The sequence below is a fragment of the Anas acuta genome, chromosome 7 (genome assembly GCF_963932015.1).
Source record: "Anas acuta chromosome 7, bAnaAcu1.1, whole genome shotgun sequence".
NCBI classification, from domain to species: Eukaryota; Metazoa; Chordata; class Aves; order Anseriformes; family Anatidae; genus Anas; species Anas acuta.
Window position 1 is genome coordinate 20,695,358 of NC_088985.1, and position 16,892 is coordinate 20,712,249.

General features: G+C 42.1%; 1 protein-coding gene across 1 annotated transcript in view; it reads left to right on the forward strand.

Annotated features, from left to right (window-relative positions):
- Window positions 1-15,753, forward strand: part of LOC137859183 (lysosomal acid lipase/cholesteryl ester hydrolase-like) — a 42,408-nt gene extending 26,655 nt beyond the window's left edge. Inside the window, exons 2-10 of the mRNA XM_068687925.1 lie at window positions 4,517-4,655; window positions 6,693-6,807; window positions 7,628-7,826; window positions 8,567-8,676; window positions 10,321-10,457; window positions 11,409-11,549; window positions 12,566-12,637; window positions 14,081-14,149; window positions 15,149-15,753. Of these exons, the coding sequence (XP_068544026.1) occupies window positions 4,524-4,655; window positions 6,693-6,807; window positions 7,628-7,826; window positions 8,567-8,676; window positions 10,321-10,457; window positions 11,409-11,549; window positions 12,566-12,637; window positions 14,081-14,149; window positions 15,149-15,382 (1,209 nt within the window). The 5' untranslated portion in view covers window positions 4,517-4,523 and the 3' untranslated portion in view covers window positions 15,383-15,753. The remainder of the gene's footprint in view (window positions 1-4,516; window positions 4,656-6,692; window positions 6,808-7,627; window positions 7,827-8,566; window positions 8,677-10,320; window positions 10,458-11,408; window positions 11,550-12,565; window positions 12,638-14,080; window positions 14,150-15,148) is intronic.
- Window positions 15,754-16,892: the final 1,139 nt, after the last annotated feature.

The following is a 16,892-nucleotide window of genomic DNA, read 5'->3' on the forward strand; positions in this document are numbered from 1 at the left end:
TGGGCGATGCCTCAGCAGAGCGATGCATATGATAAACAACTAGTTTCTTTCCCATACATGCCTACTCAAACAACAGGTAATCATCTGGCAAATGTAGGAAGAAAATTTATGAGAGCCATGAGGGAAGAGGAATGGAGTTCAAAGATTAAGGGAAGAACACATACAAACCATTTCCTTAAATGAACTCTACCTTTGTATTTTATAGTGTTTGCTTGATCTTTCTAGGGAATCTGCTTTGGCAGGGGGTTTGGACCGGTGATTTCTCAAGGTCCCTTCCAACCTCTACAATTCTGTGATTCTCAGAATGAATGCCTGAGAAAACTAAGAATCATCCCTAACAGCCACCATGCTTTTGCCAGACTTTGTAGAAATATATTCTTCAGTCTGGTGGCTTAACATGAAAAACATCAACATGGTATGTACAGCTCTTACCAGCTCTATCAAGAACTTAAGCTGCTGCTCCCCAAACCTACCTTCAATCCTATAGTATGAATCCTCAAATTCTGTTAATCCACATCACACTGCAGGGAACAGCCCCCAGTACCAGCCAGCAATATCTGCTGGTTGCCCCATCACTGGCAGGGCATCACTGCCTTGCTCCTCAGAAGAGCTCTTGGCATCATCCCTTCAATGCAGAACTGCACCACCACAACCCTGCAGGCTGCCCTCTGCCAGACCTCACCTAGGGCCCTGTCTCCTGGTTCGTACTCTGACTGCTGGTCTCATCAGAGATCCTCTATATGATGGCACACCATGGAAAAGGAAATGAAAGTCCTGTTTGCTTCATGTTTCTAGCAGCTCTTTGCAAGGAAGAAAGGAACACAGGCATTCCCCTTGCCCTCCCTCCCCAAGCCTGCAGACCATCATAGATGTGCTTAGAGGCACAGGATAACTAGACATTTGACAGACATTGGGGGTTAAGACTTTTATGTACTTCATGCTATGTTCAGCTGTAGGCCAGACTACCTGAACCTCAAAGTGTTGCTCCAGTGTTTTCAAAACTGAATAAAAACTATCTCGGTTAAGTGGTTTCTCTGGGTAAAGACAACATCACATGTCCTAGGAGATTTCTGTATATCTTTTAGGCTTTGTGTTTCCTATGCTTTTTTAATATGCATTACTTTCATTGTCCCTTTCCTATGTCTCGTCTTTTTCCAAACTAAAAATAAGGGACAGTACGCAGGTTCACCTATCTTTTGCACTTCGTCTGATCCCTAGTATCTATCAATATCAGAAATTACATAAACTTTGTACACCCCATATGTTGGTATGTGGTGGAACTAGGTAAAATGTAGATTATTGCAGCCTGAACTAAAAAAGTAGCATGGTGTTAGCTCAGACTTTAGCAGAGCACTCATCTATGTCTCTCATTGAGCAGAGATGTCAGAGTTACCAATCTGTAAGATCTTTCATCGAGCAATCACTTTTTTGGCCATTCCACAGACTGCTCACTACTTCATAAAGTAGAATTGTTTCTACAGTTTCTCTAGGTTCTGTTTACTAACAAAGATTTGCTTCACTCTGTTTCCCCACATGAGGCAGAAGATTATTAGCACCCACATTCCAGAGAACCTGCTGCACAGGCATCACTTTCCTGTGGTGTTCTTCTAAAAGCTCATCTGTCCATAATAAACCACAAGTCCTTCTGAAGATACTTAATAGTTAATTTGCTGAAGAGACTGGTGCTCATGCAGGAGGATTCTATTTTGTTTGTAGCATACCTGCCTAAGGACACAGAACATGTCCTTCTGGCCATGGTCACAAAGCCAATTTCAGTGAGGACTGAGCCCCTGCACTGACTATAATTAATTCAGTGGTCAGCAATGTTTACACGGAGTTCATGCAAATTGTTTGGAAGAAACAAGAAATGTTGTTAGCATCCTGTCTAAGGAGAAGTTTATATGATGTTTTGAAACTTAATTCAAAACTTGAGAGTCCCTACTGGAACAGGCTCATTCAGAGCAAACTGGTCTTTCTGTGTTGTGGTATTCACCAACCAACAGATTTAGGGATATATGTGTAATGCCAAGTATATTCCTTTTAAATTAGCTCTATTTTCATTCTAAGATTACCTAACAAAAAAGAATTGTCCCCAGGAAACTTGCAAGTGCAGTTCAGAAAACAAGTGGCAGGTGTGGAACCAAGGACCGTGCCAGCTTCTGTGCAAACCACAGTAGCAGAGACCACATTCGTATGTAGAAAGTATTTGAAAACAGCTGGACTCATCCCCATCTTCATCCCAGAATAACATGATCACTGCCCGAGACGAGCAGTAGTACAAAGCAAGACCTGTAACAGCCTCAGGGAACATGAACCCCCAGGTCCCTGCTAAATAGCCTAACCACAGATTAGGTGCCTCTTAACCTTTCCTGCTCCATGGTGCAATTTGGTCTTTCAGTATGTCACGCAAAGGTGCTATTTATCATAACATATCTCCACTCCTTAAGTACTGCCAAATCAGCACTTAAACGTCCTCGCCTATACATGCAGACAACACACAACACTCTATTGCTGCTCTTAAGTGAATTTTGATTTCCTTTTTTTTGGCATAAGTTTCTGCCAGTGAATCCGTCCACTAGCAGAGACAGACAAGGGACTGCAGCAGAAGACAGTGAAAGGCAGTGAAAGAGAAGACAGAAGACGGTGAGGCAGTGAAAGCAGAGGTAAGTTGCTTGTATGTATGTGTTCATGGTCTCTGTCTCCATTGCCTGTCTCCATAAGATGTGCAGTCTTGATTTCATGCAGTTGCTTGTATGAGCAAACAGCCTGCATCCTCTCTGATCTGTAAGCCTGTTGCTATGCGTCTAAGTGCATGTTTTCCAAACTTGAGTAGAGGAAGAAGTATTTGATCAGCTAAAGCAAAAAAGGAATAACTAACAGTTTCATCTTGCTCTGCTTATGTTTATTTTTTTTCCTGAGACCATCATTGTGGTTGAGTGAAAATGTCAGTATTGAAAGTGTGCATAAATTGGCCATTTTGCACTCAGTCTCAAATGCATTTAAGCTTTCCTCATAAGTTAACCATGAGACTCAGATATCTTCTAATTGTCCTGGTGGCTTTCAGTCCCAATTATAGTTGAATGTGAAAAAAATATTATGACTTTCTCAAGAGTATGTTGATGAACTTCTAGAAGGTTTAAAGCTTATTTTCATTAAATATCAAAAGTTTCCAGAAGTTTGGAATGGCCTTTTTGATGTACCTTTCAAGTGGTCTCTTTCATTACTTTTTTTTGTTGTTGTTTTGTTTTGTTTTTTATTAAATATTTGTTAATTTCAATTTGCCATTTAAATGCTTCCCTTTACCATTGTTTCATAAGATAAAAAGAGTAGATTGTTGATCAAGGTTCCTACAGTCAAGACTTTACCTCTGAAATTAATGAGACAGCGTGTGCCAAGCTTTGTAGTTAATTGGTGTTCTCTATCTGATTTAGAAAGCATTCATCTGGAAGTGCCTTAAAGCACTAAGATGGGTGACAATATAGTACATGGAAAGAAGTATACCTGAAAAGGGGCAACAATTTTGCTACCCTCTTGCCTCATCTGTTAGTAGAAAAACAATGACTTAAGTTAAACTTCTGAGTTTGCTTCCCAAACTACGTTCCACATGCAGACAGACACAAAGGAGCATAATTTACTTCTAATAGAACAGAATAAAACAGTAGAAAGCAGTGAAGAGTGTCTGCTATAAAACTGTGCTACCAGTGCACACAGCTGGGAGGATCTCTCTGTGTTCTTTTGACGGAAGAATGGAAGCATTTGCCTATAAAGTGAGTAGACTAAACTTGGATGCTAATATTAAAATTGAGGATATTTCCCAGCTTTTATTTAACCTGATAGTTCTAGTGATTGAAGGGGACAAAATATTTAATAAATAATTAAAAGAACTGAGAATGCCCTCCCTCATTAAAAAGTTCAGACCGAATGAATCTCTTGGTTATCCCTTCCAGGCTCTCCCAACTCTTAAAAGTTTTCCCTGCGATATGCCAGATAGTACACTGTTTTTACAACCTGTCTGGTGTCTCTATGCTGATCATAAAGGTGGCTACAGCCAAAAAGAACATGTAACAGCTGACTTCTGCCAAGCAGGGCACTAATGAGATAGATGCCACTCTGCAATCTCTATTCAGCAACACTGCCCAGTGACCATAAGTCAACCCCCTCCAAAACACAAGAAAAGGGAGTCTTACCTCTAGGTGGCCAAGACACATATTTACAATAGGAAGACCATATGTGAGAAAGAAAGGAAGAAACTCAAGGCACAAGCTAGCACTAATGTCCTACAAGAACATTCCCTCAGGCCTGTTCCACATCCTCCTGGAGCCCCTGACTCACTCGTGACCCTTGTTACCTGACATTAACTGTAGACAGTCCCTCCTCACACAGGTATGTGTTTCTGTCAGCCCCTTGGGGAGCACCTGGGGCAAGCTCCAAGAGACTCCCCACCTGGGTCTCCCTGTGGAATTCCCCAGCTCTCCCTTCCTACAGCAAACACACGTGCCTCTGCTCTTTCACACAGCCCCGAGATGTGGTGCCTCCTCGTGCTGCTCTGCTCCCAGGGAGCTGCCTTTTCAGCAGGGTTCACAGCACCCTTCACTCTCGGCTCAGAGGGAGGACAGCACATGAAGCACCGCCACCCTGAAGACTTTATGAACGTTGTAAGTTGTGGCACTTTCTCTGCATTTCTTTTAAAGTTTCTCTCACAATACCAGCAGCAGGACTCAGCTTTAGACTGTGGCAGAGCACACACAGCACAGCACAGCCAGCACAACAGGCTTTTTCTGCCTGCATTTAGAATAAGCCCCAACAGATGCATGAACATGTGGCTTATAACTGTGACACCTGCTTGCACAGTCACCTTCCTCAACACGCCCAGATGTTTCAGACTAGTGCACAAAGAAGGGGAGGGTAGGATCCTGGCAAGAGGACAAAGATCCTTCCAACATTTTGATAGGGAGCACCCACGTACAAGAAACGTCGACATCTTATCCAAACAGTCAGAGCTGCCAAAGAGTGACTCCTTTGCAGCGGAAGCAAAGGTTGGCTTCTATTCTCAAGAGAAGCAAAGTCCTCCCCTTTAACAACCCAGTTCCTCAGTATGGTGGCAAGGGAAGTTGAATCCTTTCTTAAAGCAGTAGATTCTCACAACACAGGGTAATCCGGGACCCCTTGTTCTGACTCACCAAAGCTTTCCTCACAGAATTGGCAGGAGTGTAAGAACAGGTGGTACTGTGAGTTTGTAACAGGAGCTCCACCCTACACAGCTTACCTAACCGCACTTTGGCAGGAAAGGACTCATTTGGACCAAAGACTGCATCTTCTGGCACAGTCTAATACTGATACTGCAGCATGTTTACCCTCTAGAAAGATACCACCTGTATCAGCCTTGCAAAACAGGACAAACTATCTCGCTTGCATTTGCTGTGTGAGCTGAAGCAGTCAGCTCACACAGTGAGCTTGGGAGGCAGAACTTGAACACAGTGAAACCTGACTTTTCACGTTCCTCTCCCCAGCCACCAGACTTCAGAGCAAGCAATGGACCTGTCTGCTTTATTTTCAGACATGCAGGTCTAGTGAGGAGGATGTAGGCTTTCTGGCTTTGTAACACACAAAACGCCAAGCACAGCCAATGTTACCTGCCTGCCTCCCCCTGTGCATCTGCTTCATGCAGTGCTGAGGGACGGGACCCTGCTGAAACACAGTTTCTGCTCTGGCTGGGTGTGACCCAAGAGCTGACTGAATGCAATGCTGCACTCAGGCAAGCAGCTTAGTTACCCAGTACAGGTCTGCTCTGTCTCACACGTCATCAAAAACCTGACCACTACCACCTATGCAGCTCTAAAGCAGGCTTTTGATGCATCTTTTTACAAGACCTGTAATATTTGTTCTCAGCCCTAAGCCTCGTTACATATTATGGTCCCTGCAGCCACAGCCCTTGCACTACTGCCCGGGAACAGCCAACGTCCACACCATTCAGCTTTTTTACACTCCAAAACGGGATGCTTCATACAAGCTGTTTAACTACATCAACCTGCAGCTCCAAAAGCACAATGATGCATTCAGGAGAGGTGGTGGGAAGCACTGGTATGGACAAGGAAATCTACTCCTCGAGCAGTCCTAATACACGACAGCACATTCAAACAAGCTCCAGAGTTGAGGAACATTCTCATTTCCTGCACAGGTGATCTTTGTCATCTCACCATTCTTATGAGCCTGAGTAGTGCTCAGGTACCACTGCCACAGCAATTACTACCCAGCCAAAACCTAAACAATAGTAGTGTATGTCTGGAATGCTCCAAGTATAATTAGATGCTTCTACCCAGGCAAACTTTGAGAGATACAGCATTAAACTGCGTACACAAACCACATCAATCAAAGACAGGTCAGCTTCTCTCACTGTTGTTGGCATCCTCCAGCCTCCCCTTCATGGCTGCCTCACCATATATATCTGTTCATCCCCAAGAGAAACACGGCCAGAAAGCTGTGCGGTCCTGCAGGAATCTCTGTAGGGCCCCTTCCTACTAGTGTAACACAGGGAAATAGAGAATAGTCCAGCAGCATGGAATCGTGTTCATCTTCCTGGCGTGTTCTTGGCTAGCTGCACATCCTTGGACAGAAGCAGCCTCTGGACACTTTTTCCATCAACCTCTACACTGTAAGTGTGTGTTAACAAACTTTCCTTTGGCTTCCCACAGAGCGAAATGATCAGATATTACGGATACCCCTGTGAGGAGTATGAAGTTACCACGAAGGATGGATATATACTTGGTGTTTTCAGAATTCCCAGTGGGAGGAACATGCAAAATACAGGTGTGACACGGGTATAGGACAAAAGGAAGGTCTGAGATCCGAATCCTACGTGGGTCCCCCACCTTTCAACTTTGCACATGTAATGGCATGTTCCACAGCTTTCCATCTCAGAAAAAGCACCTAGTCAGGAGCACGGTCTGAATTCTGAATCTATCAGAAGACCACAAATTTAGTGTCTGTGTTCAGACTTCAAACTTCTGTGACTTTTTTTTCCATAATTCCCCTTCTTGTCTTTCACTTTTGGTACAACTGTTGGCAATATCTTTGTTGACAATAACTCTCTGAGTTGACATTCAAATAGACATTCCCTGCCTCATGAAGGACAGTCAACCTAAAGTCAAGAAGGTGATTGATTTTTCTGTATCCATCTATTGGGTAGAAATCACGTCATTGGTTGGGAAGAAATAGTTTTTCAAATTTTCTTAGTAGAATGACAATTTGTTCCTGGAATTCAAAGGTCATAAATGCTGGACAGTGCTGCTCCATTTCCTGCTCTTCCATTGTCATCTTAATATGCTATTTTGTCTTTAATTTTTTGTGTGTAGAAATCAAGGGATCTGTAGATTGGTTTCTCTGTGAAAATGGATGTTGGCACTGACCACTTGAATATGTTCTTTTTTAGCTAGTCCTGACATGAAATAAGACAGCTTGCATGGAACCAAATCCTCCACACATCTTACCCCAAAACCCATGGCCAGCATCCATCAGTTTCTTGAAGAAGGAATGTTAAAAAAAACTTATATAAAATCATACTCTGCAACTCAATTTTAACTACACATTACTTCTTGCTATAACATAAGAAAATGCTCTTCTGTTTCAGGGAAAAAGCCAGCAGTCTTGCTACACCATGGTACTTTTGCAGATTGCACTTACTGGTTATCCAACCTGCCCAGAAACAGCCTAGGCTTCATCCTTGCAGATGTCGGCTATGATGTCTGGTTGGGAAACAGCCGAGGAAACACCTGGTCTTCAAAACACAAGACCCTTAAGCCCTGCCAGAAGGAGTTCTGGCAGTTCAGGTACTCTGTGGAGAAAGAATATCTGAAGACAGCAATTTTCAGGGGACTAACAAGTTTGGGCAATTAGTATTGGTAGACCCTTTCCCCTTCAGGCAACTGGTTTTCATGTAATCTGACTTCAAGTGGGACATACAACTTCTAAGGGGACCAGACCAATTCTTTGTGGATGCAGCCACAACAGGCTTGTAAGGGAGGTCAGGGGAAGGATTTGGCTGGTTGGTCTGCACAGGCCTTTCTGGAATCAGGACACAAAGAAGCAAAGCTGGAAGTAAACAGGTCACCCACCATCTTTGTACATATGCAGGGCTGGTTTATTTTGGGGAAAACATTTCCAAAACTGGGAAGAGGCATCTTTAACCTGGTGGTCTCTTGCTAGACATCATTCTTCCAAGTATGGACAGGAGAGGACAATGCACAGCTGAGTCTAGAAATCTGATCTATCGCACCTGACACTAACTGACAGAGAAATGAATTTTGTTACCCCTGCTAGTGAAAGGACTCAAATCCACATCCTGGACTGGCACCTCCTCAGCAGAAAGTCCAAGGCATCAGGCAGCTTGTCAGTACAGTTGTGTCCTTCTGTCCCCTTCCCCAGCTCACAGAAAAGAACCCAGATAAAGTGTGCATCCTCATCTTTGAACGGGTCCGGCTTGGTGTTATGAAGAAAACTGACATTCAGTAACTCACGCTGTGATAAAGTACATGCCCCTCTGTCAGCTTTTTGTGTTTCTCCTTTTTAGCTTCCATGAGATAGGTATATACGATCTCCCAGCTGAGCTGGACTTCATCATGAATAAAACTGGACAGAAGGATGTATATTATGTTGGTCACTCAGAGGGTTCAACTGCAGGTAATGTTAGGATGCCTGAGTATGAAATAGTTAATGTCACTACCTGACTGGAATCTCTCTCTCTGTCAACTACCTTCTTCTCTCATAGAAATTTATTAAAGGGAGAAGTACTTTTAACTTGACACTTGAAAAAGGGGGGGGGGGGGGGGGGAGGGGGGAGAAGAGGGGAGGGATTTTTTTCTATGAGCTGTTGTATCTGAAACAAGCAAGTAACAGAGGATCCAGAAACACGTTTAACTTCTGAAAGGATTACTGACACATAAAAGCTAGTATTTACCAGGTACAGTTTTCTAAGTATCCTTTTTTATTATACTCTTGCCATTTATTGTTATTTTTTCAGAGTCTTCTAGCAATGGGATATTTTTCTTAAAGTTTCAGCAACAAGGAGCTTTTATTAATCTAAATTCTTAAAATGTATACCTTATGGACTACAATAATCCTCAATGGATTAGACCCAATAATCCTCATGGATTAGATGTAAATACAAAAAGCAACAATCCATAAAACAGTTCTAAGGACAGGAGACCAAAACAAACAAACAAACAAACAAAAAGAACACAACAACAAATTAAATGTCTCATGACCAAACACCAGACTTACTATTTAAAACGTAGTTAATGTACAACTATAACTCAAAACATTATTGTTCTAAAACAAATTACCAGGCACTAGAAATTAGAAATTAGAAAAGAAATACCAATGCTCAAAACTTCATTGTTATTAGCTCCTCTGTAACATCAACACACTTATGGTCTTTGAATGTTGTTAGTGTTTATTGTTTATGCATAGGATCCATGAAGAGATACTGAGTTTTATGCTATTGTGTGTCATTGCCATTGCATAAAAATAAACCTCAAAAACTGAGGAGGAATTTGGTTGGGGGGGGGGAGAGGGGTGGAGTTGTATTTGGCCATTTTATTAGACCATTATTTTCCTTTCCTCTCATAAGAGCATTCTAAGTTTTTGGAACAGAATAAATCACTCAGACCAAGATATCATCATCCTTGTCCACAGGTACCTCTGTTTTAGGCAACCAGCTAAGATTGTCACCAAATCCATCAGTGGAAAAATTTGGACACATTCAGAAAACAAGATAGGATGTACCTTTTTTGTTTTCCTTTCCTTCCTTTCTTCCTTCCGCCCTCATAGGGTTACTTTTCTGTGCATTCACTTTCACCTGAGTTTACACTTTGTTGCAAGTCAAAAACTCTGCTCTTAGCCTCCCAGCCTTCAGGTATTTATTGCATTACTGCATGCCATCATCAACATACAGAGACTTTTAGAGACTACAAGCTGAAAAATTCATTATGGTATTAGAGTTTGGGGAACTTTAGCAGGAATCTGAATTCAGAAAATCTGATTGATGTGTCATCTCCCAAAAACCGGCCTAACAAAAAATTGTCAATTCTGAGAAAATCAATATTTGGACATCCTCTAATGAAGATGTATCCATGGAATGAACTCTTTCCCCCAAATAAAGTTTCAAGGATCAAACACTTTCCTTAGGTCTGCAGCACAGAAGAGGACAACAGACAATGGGTTGTTATTATAGTGTCATTTTTTATTTGCCACCTACTGCTTTTTATATATTTGGTATGTGGAAGATCTCTTCACTAACTTTATTTGTGTCTCCTGTGTTTGCAGGCTTTGTAGCATTTTCTACATATCCTGAGTTGGCTCAAAGGGTTAAAGTGTTCTTTGCTTTGGGACCAGTAGCCACAATCACATATGCTACGAGTCCTTTCGTAAAGTTTGCACGTCTTCCTCAGCCACTGATCAGGGTATGTCATTCCTTCTGAAAGACCTAAATGCCTGCCTTGTCTCTACTGGATTCACTCAGGCTGAACTGAGTTTTAAGGGGGTGATGAGTTAAGAATGAATTTAGGGCATCAGAGCATTGATAGTGCTGGTAGACTTTCCACAAAGATAAATTACAAAGCTTGACACAACATCTCTTTGGAAGTTCGTTAGGGAAGCCAGCACACTTGCACAATTACTTGTTGAAATCAAATATTTTTGAAGGAAGCTCACAAATGCCATAAATAAAAGGTATCTACATAATCTACTAATCTGAGCCTTAAGCGTTAGTAGAGAACTACAAATAAAGTATTCCACAACTTAAATTCATTAGACATACCGTTGCTTTATGCTCATGAAATATTTCTTTGTAAAATTATAAAGGAAATTTAAAGGGTTATATCTGTTTGACACCATCATTTGCAAATTTAATAGAATGTTCTGGGAATGGTAGAAACCCTGTATGCTGTAGTTATATGCCAAACTGCAGAAGCTCATGCTCTTTCTGCCCAAGCTGTACCCAGTATGTGACTATAGAGTGCCCACTTCTACACCCTTTCATTTGTCTTCTCCCCCTTTGCTTAGTATCAATATTCAGATTACAGTTTTGTGCACCTGCTTGGAAAAAGGACTGGGGCAAAGAGGGTCTCCCTATACTCTACAGCCATGACTGCAGCCAACTGCCCTTTCTCATTGAAGCCTGTGCACTAAAAACAGATGGATATCAACCTCCAAGACTCATATCCAATAATAAGAGGCAGGAATAATGTTCTGTGTGCTCTGGGGGAAAATGCACTTTAAAGGATAATGGAATGGCAACGGGTTTCAACCATCTTAGTTAAGAGGCTATGCTGTTGGAGAAAGGGAGAAACAATTCCCTGCGTGTTGCTCCTGCAACAAGAAAAAGAAAAAAATTGCACTTTTTTGCCCCTCAGTTACTTCTTGGCTGCAAAGGAGTTCTTCACCAGAACGAACTGACAAAAGGGCCTACAACACTGCTATGCGCAACTCTGGGAAAACTTTGTGCCAGAATCTTCTGCTTCATAGCTGGGGGCAGTATACAAAATCTGAACACGGTAAGCAAGTCCAAGAACACCTTTATACAAGTAAAACTAAAGTAATTTTGAAGAAAAATGTTTTTTCTGCCATATGTCAATTGCGGGGATATATAGAAATGCGTTGGGGTTTTCAAATAATGCCAGCTAGGGTCTCAGCTGAAGACGAAATCAGCCACCTGACATTCAGATCACACAAGGAAGAAAGACTGAATTCAGTCTGGTTTCATCTTGCAATGATGTACCTCAGTGTTGCCTGTTCTGGGACTAAGCCAAAGAAATATTGGCCAGATACCAAAGCTCTCTAAAATGAAGAAATGGATGATGGAGAAAGATCTTTTGATTTTGCAAAATTATGATTTTTCTTCCTAAATAGGATGACAACCAGATCTTCTGAACATAGGAGACTGTTTATTTTTGGTCCCTACATGTCAAAACATTTCCAGCCAAAACTCAGTCCTGAAAGTTGTTTCTTCACACTTCTCCACTTCTCTCAATGCCAATATATCATTCCTTGACTTTGGCTGCTATCTTTTTTTTCTTTCCTCTTTTTTTTTTTTTTTTTCCAGACCTTCTACATATCTGTTCTCGGTGGCATTTGCACACTCGTTTTTTAACAAGTCTTCCCATAAAAAGCTCACACACATGGAGTCTCATGTTCAAGTCAACAGCCTACTAACAATCTTCCTCTAATGACTGAGCAGAGCATTACTTAAAAGCATCATGCAGACCGTAAAAACTCAGAAAAGATAAAGCCATACATACTCCTTGAATGTAGCTTTGCATATGACTAAGCACTAATGTGGGAAAGACTCTCTTTGTCTTTCAAAACAAAGCATAAAACTCTACGTAATACATCCTACTGTAAAATCACATTGTATGTGAGTTGACCATTAATTTTGTTTAATATTTGAAAAATATCCTACAATATGATCAGGGCTTTAACACAGCAGCTGTATGTTGCTCAGGTCCTTCACAGCTTTATTCTGTTACAGCACTGAATCTCTGCTTTTGTAACACTTCTGCTTTCTCTCCAGAGTCGAACAGATGCATTCGTAGCACATTACCCAGCTGGAACATCAGTACAGAACACTATTCACTGGCATCAGGTATAACTGTGTACTGACATAAGCAGACTCGTACTACTGCTTTTTATGCAACTGACAGCCTACAGGGAAGTCCACAGGCGCTGGTTCTGGGAAATTACCCAACGCGTCTTCTCACACAGTGCCGTAAGCAGCTGCCACCAAGGAAGCACTGCTTCCCATCGCTCACCAGACCATTACCCACATTGTCCCTTTCATATCAGACCTTTCTGCATGTTAGGGTCTAGTGGCTTCCAGCCTTCAGCTCCATTTGTGAAGGCAATTGCCTCGAAAGCTGCAGAGGAGCACTTGAGCACAGTTGAGGCACTTGGCAGGCAGTAGGAAGATAGCGGAAATGTGAACAGCTAGGGGATGAGCCAGAACAAAGTGATCCAGGTTAAAGCTTTTCTCCCAGAAGGTTAATTGCAGCCTGGATCACCTCCCAAAGCCAGTTAACCACACAAGCACTTCTGCTGGCACAACGGGAAAGTGGGGATCCGCCTTTCTTGCTGGAAACTTACGCCACTCTCAGACCTGAGCTTGAATCAGACCAGAGCAAGAGCAGGTCTCAGAAGCTCAGAAGCATGTTACAGCACGTGCTCAACACTACGGCCATTTCTGCCAACACTTGGTATGGTCTTAAGTATGTGCATGCTCCTGCATTCAGCCCTGACTAAAATTTCCACCATCCAGATACTCAGCACACAGATCCAGCAAACAGAGGCAAGGTAAGAGATATCTAGCACATCCTCAATTACTTAAAGACTTGAACTCAATTCACTTAGGAATAACTGAGGAACAATTTCATAATGACTCTCACCTTGCATTAAATAAAAACACTAACAAATCAAACCACTAATCAGGTTTGGAATTTAAAAAACGCACTCACCTTTTCAGTAACTTTTTTTTTTGTAAATCAAAATAGATTCCAGACTACTATTTAGTGGTAGACTATTCACACCCCACCTTCACTAGCTAAACTCTTGTAAGAATTAGAGCCACTGGAAACGTCACCACTACTGTCAGCAGACGAGACACTGCTGACACACAAAACAACAAGCTGTGGGAGGAGAAATCATAAGCTACACTAGATAGCCACTAAGAGCCCTGACAGGTACTAGACAGCCTGGCCCTCCTGCCAAGGTGAAAACTGAGCACAACTCCGCATCACAAACGGGAACACCACCTTAGTTAACTTGGTCAAACAGCACTTTAAAAACAAAACATAACAAGGGGGATAGTTGAGGATCAGGAGAGAACATTAGCAAGGGCAAAGGCAATAAAGCCTCTCATCCTACGACCCATCCTCAGTACCTGTGGAAACCTGAAACTGGAGGAAGGGGTGGGAGGAAGCCACAAGCCACCATCTGAGCCTTGGGTCAATCACAGGGAAGAAAATATCTCCTGCACTCTGCTCTGTCTCTTATCACTAACACTTTCATTTTATCTTTGTTAAAATATTCACAGATAGCACATGCAGACCGATTCCAGGCTTATGACTATGGCTTGAAGGAAAACATGAAGAAATACAACCAGGTAAGGCAATATCATTTTCCTGAGAACTCTTCCTTGGGTCCTGGCAAAACTAAGAACAAAGAACTTCAGCTTTTAGAATCCATGAGCTCCACTGCTACAGAAAGGAGAGAATGCTCTGAGATAACGTTTCACCCAAACCTAATGCTGCTATGTGTAAAAGTCTATTCACAGACAGTTCCTTGCGGGCAGCTAATAGAAGTTCATCTTCCCTTCCCTACTGGTGCAGGGATGTATCTAGTGACATGCTGATTTACCTGCCATTCCCCAAAGGCTCAGAGTCACAGCCTGGCCATAAAAAGAAAAAAAGAGAGAGGAAAGAAATGCATCTCTCACCTTGTTTTTGGAAAGCTTCTTATGAAATAGAAGGGATGCTTCAGAACAGCACAGTGAATACTGCTGTGGGGAACTAATGTACACTGTACAGAAAAAAAAAGGATAAAACAGATAAAAACAGATAAAACTTGGTTACTGCCTAGTCAGCCCTCAGAAATGCTGTTCTCCTCCCGCAACACTGAGAACTTGTCTGACAATTTTTGAGATTTGATCAGATCTGTTGACTTCTGGTAATATTTGTGAGTCAGGGCAGGTTGTTTTACATGTGGCATAGGTGGACAAATATTCCAAAGTATATTTCCATCTATTTTATAGGTGGAAAAATACTCCAGAGATTTCTCAGACACTTTCCATTCATATACGGTCTTTAAATACCAAAGTTTGAATTTCGGACTGGGTGAAGCTCTATTCCCAGTACACTTAATGTTTAGGAAATGGTCAAAAAAATAAAAAAGCAGACTGAGAAATATAATAGAACTGTGTTTAAATAACAGCAGTCAATTTAAAAGCATCTTTTGCTAGGGAAATAAACATTAAGAGGGTTGGCTTACTGTTTTCCTGTAGCTAGTGCAGAAGGGAAACAGAGAGATGTCTGCACATCATCCTTTCTCTAAACACAGCTTCTGATATAACAGCATGGACTAAGGTCTCCTCCCTTTTTTGCAGCCTACTCCTCCTGCATACAACATAGAGAGGATAAGCACACCCATTGCTGTTTGGAGTGGCGGACAAGACAAATTTGCAGGTCCAAAAGACATTGCAAAGCTACTTTCTCAGATTACTAATCTCTCTTACTATAAGCACATTCCTGAGTGGGGACATCTTGATTTCGTCTGGGGCCTTGATGCAACTGAGAGAATGTATCGGAAAATCATTGAACTAATGATAAAATACACTTAAAGCTTCATTCAGGGAGCTCATTCATGCAGTAAACCCCCCTCAGTTTTCTATTTAGCAGCAGAATATAGGCATAAGGACTGGTATTGGGGTTTGTATTTTCTTGCATTGTTTCCTGTGGCATTACAGTATTTTGGTGACTGAAGTCTCTCTGAGGAAGCTGAGGTACGTGGGGATGACCAGTGAATATACAAACATTAGAAGACATGCTTCAGAGGGTGGCTTGCTTTTTTTAAACTGTTACAGGACTGAATTTGCTACAACCAGGCTTTTATTTTCTCTCCCTTGTATATCAATATTACATGTTCCACTTGAGACAGAGGTGATATCACATGAAAACATAAAAATTGGATATATTCATTTCTCTGTTGAAGTATTGCCAATCTTCATTTAAATTAAATCATCTATTGTCTTGATAAAGTCACTGGCCTATTTTTATTTCCTCACCTTATCAAGGCTGAGCCACAAGACCTTCTGCCATAAGACTACCCTGCCATCTAAACATACAGGAGCTGGCTTCAGTGGCACAAATCCCAGGAAACCCAACCTCAGAAAATCTATGCCAGAGAGAAATCACTTAACTGTTGGACAGACACAGATACTCTCTTGTCTTTCATGCCCACACACCAGTGAATAGTTTGTTCACCCCCTGACTACAAAGAGCACAAACATCTTCATATCCATCACTTGGCAGCTGAGGATTAAGGATATGCAGACATACCAGGCAGCCTGCACACCAAGGACTAGAGCACCCACCCCAAGAAACATTCCTGACACTGCCAGTGAAGTCGTTCCAAGTTCTTATAGGTTCTCGGTTCACCACATCAGTGTTTCTGCCCACTCACCTACAAGATAATCCAAAAGGTGAAATATCAAATCTAAGGATTCGTCAGTATGGGCCAAGACAGAGTAATTCGGGTACTGTGGGTGTTCCTGGGTGGAGGCTAAAGCCCAGATTCCTCAATGCAGTTTTTTAGTAAATGAAATCCATTTGATCATAATCTGGGAGACTGACACCAATATATAAGCAAAACATGTTTGTCTCATGCAATATACAAAACATATGCAAAGGAGATGACACAACCTGTTTGGCACCTGTGGTACCACAGGGAAGTGGGATCACAGTTTCTGGAGAGGTTTGCAGTCCACAGCTCAGAGCAGCTACTCTCACCTACACCATATTGCTTGTGACCTGAGCACCCCAGAGCTCAGCAGAGGCCTAGCCCTGCTCCTCAGCGTAGCAGAGGAGACATGGCTTTACACACAGTACAAACAAGAGCTCCAGGTCTGAAAGGCAGAGAGCAGGACCAACAATTTGAGCTCAGGTAAAGAAGTGAACGCCTCTTTAAACGGTCTCTCAGCAAAGCCCCTCGCCTCTCCTCGCACACTCCTGCAGCACCACCTACACTGACACAAGCTGCACACCACAACCTAGCAGCATGAATCTGCACAAAACATACGATAAAAGGGCCAGAGAACACAGAATCCCAACACCAAACTCATCCCACCCTCA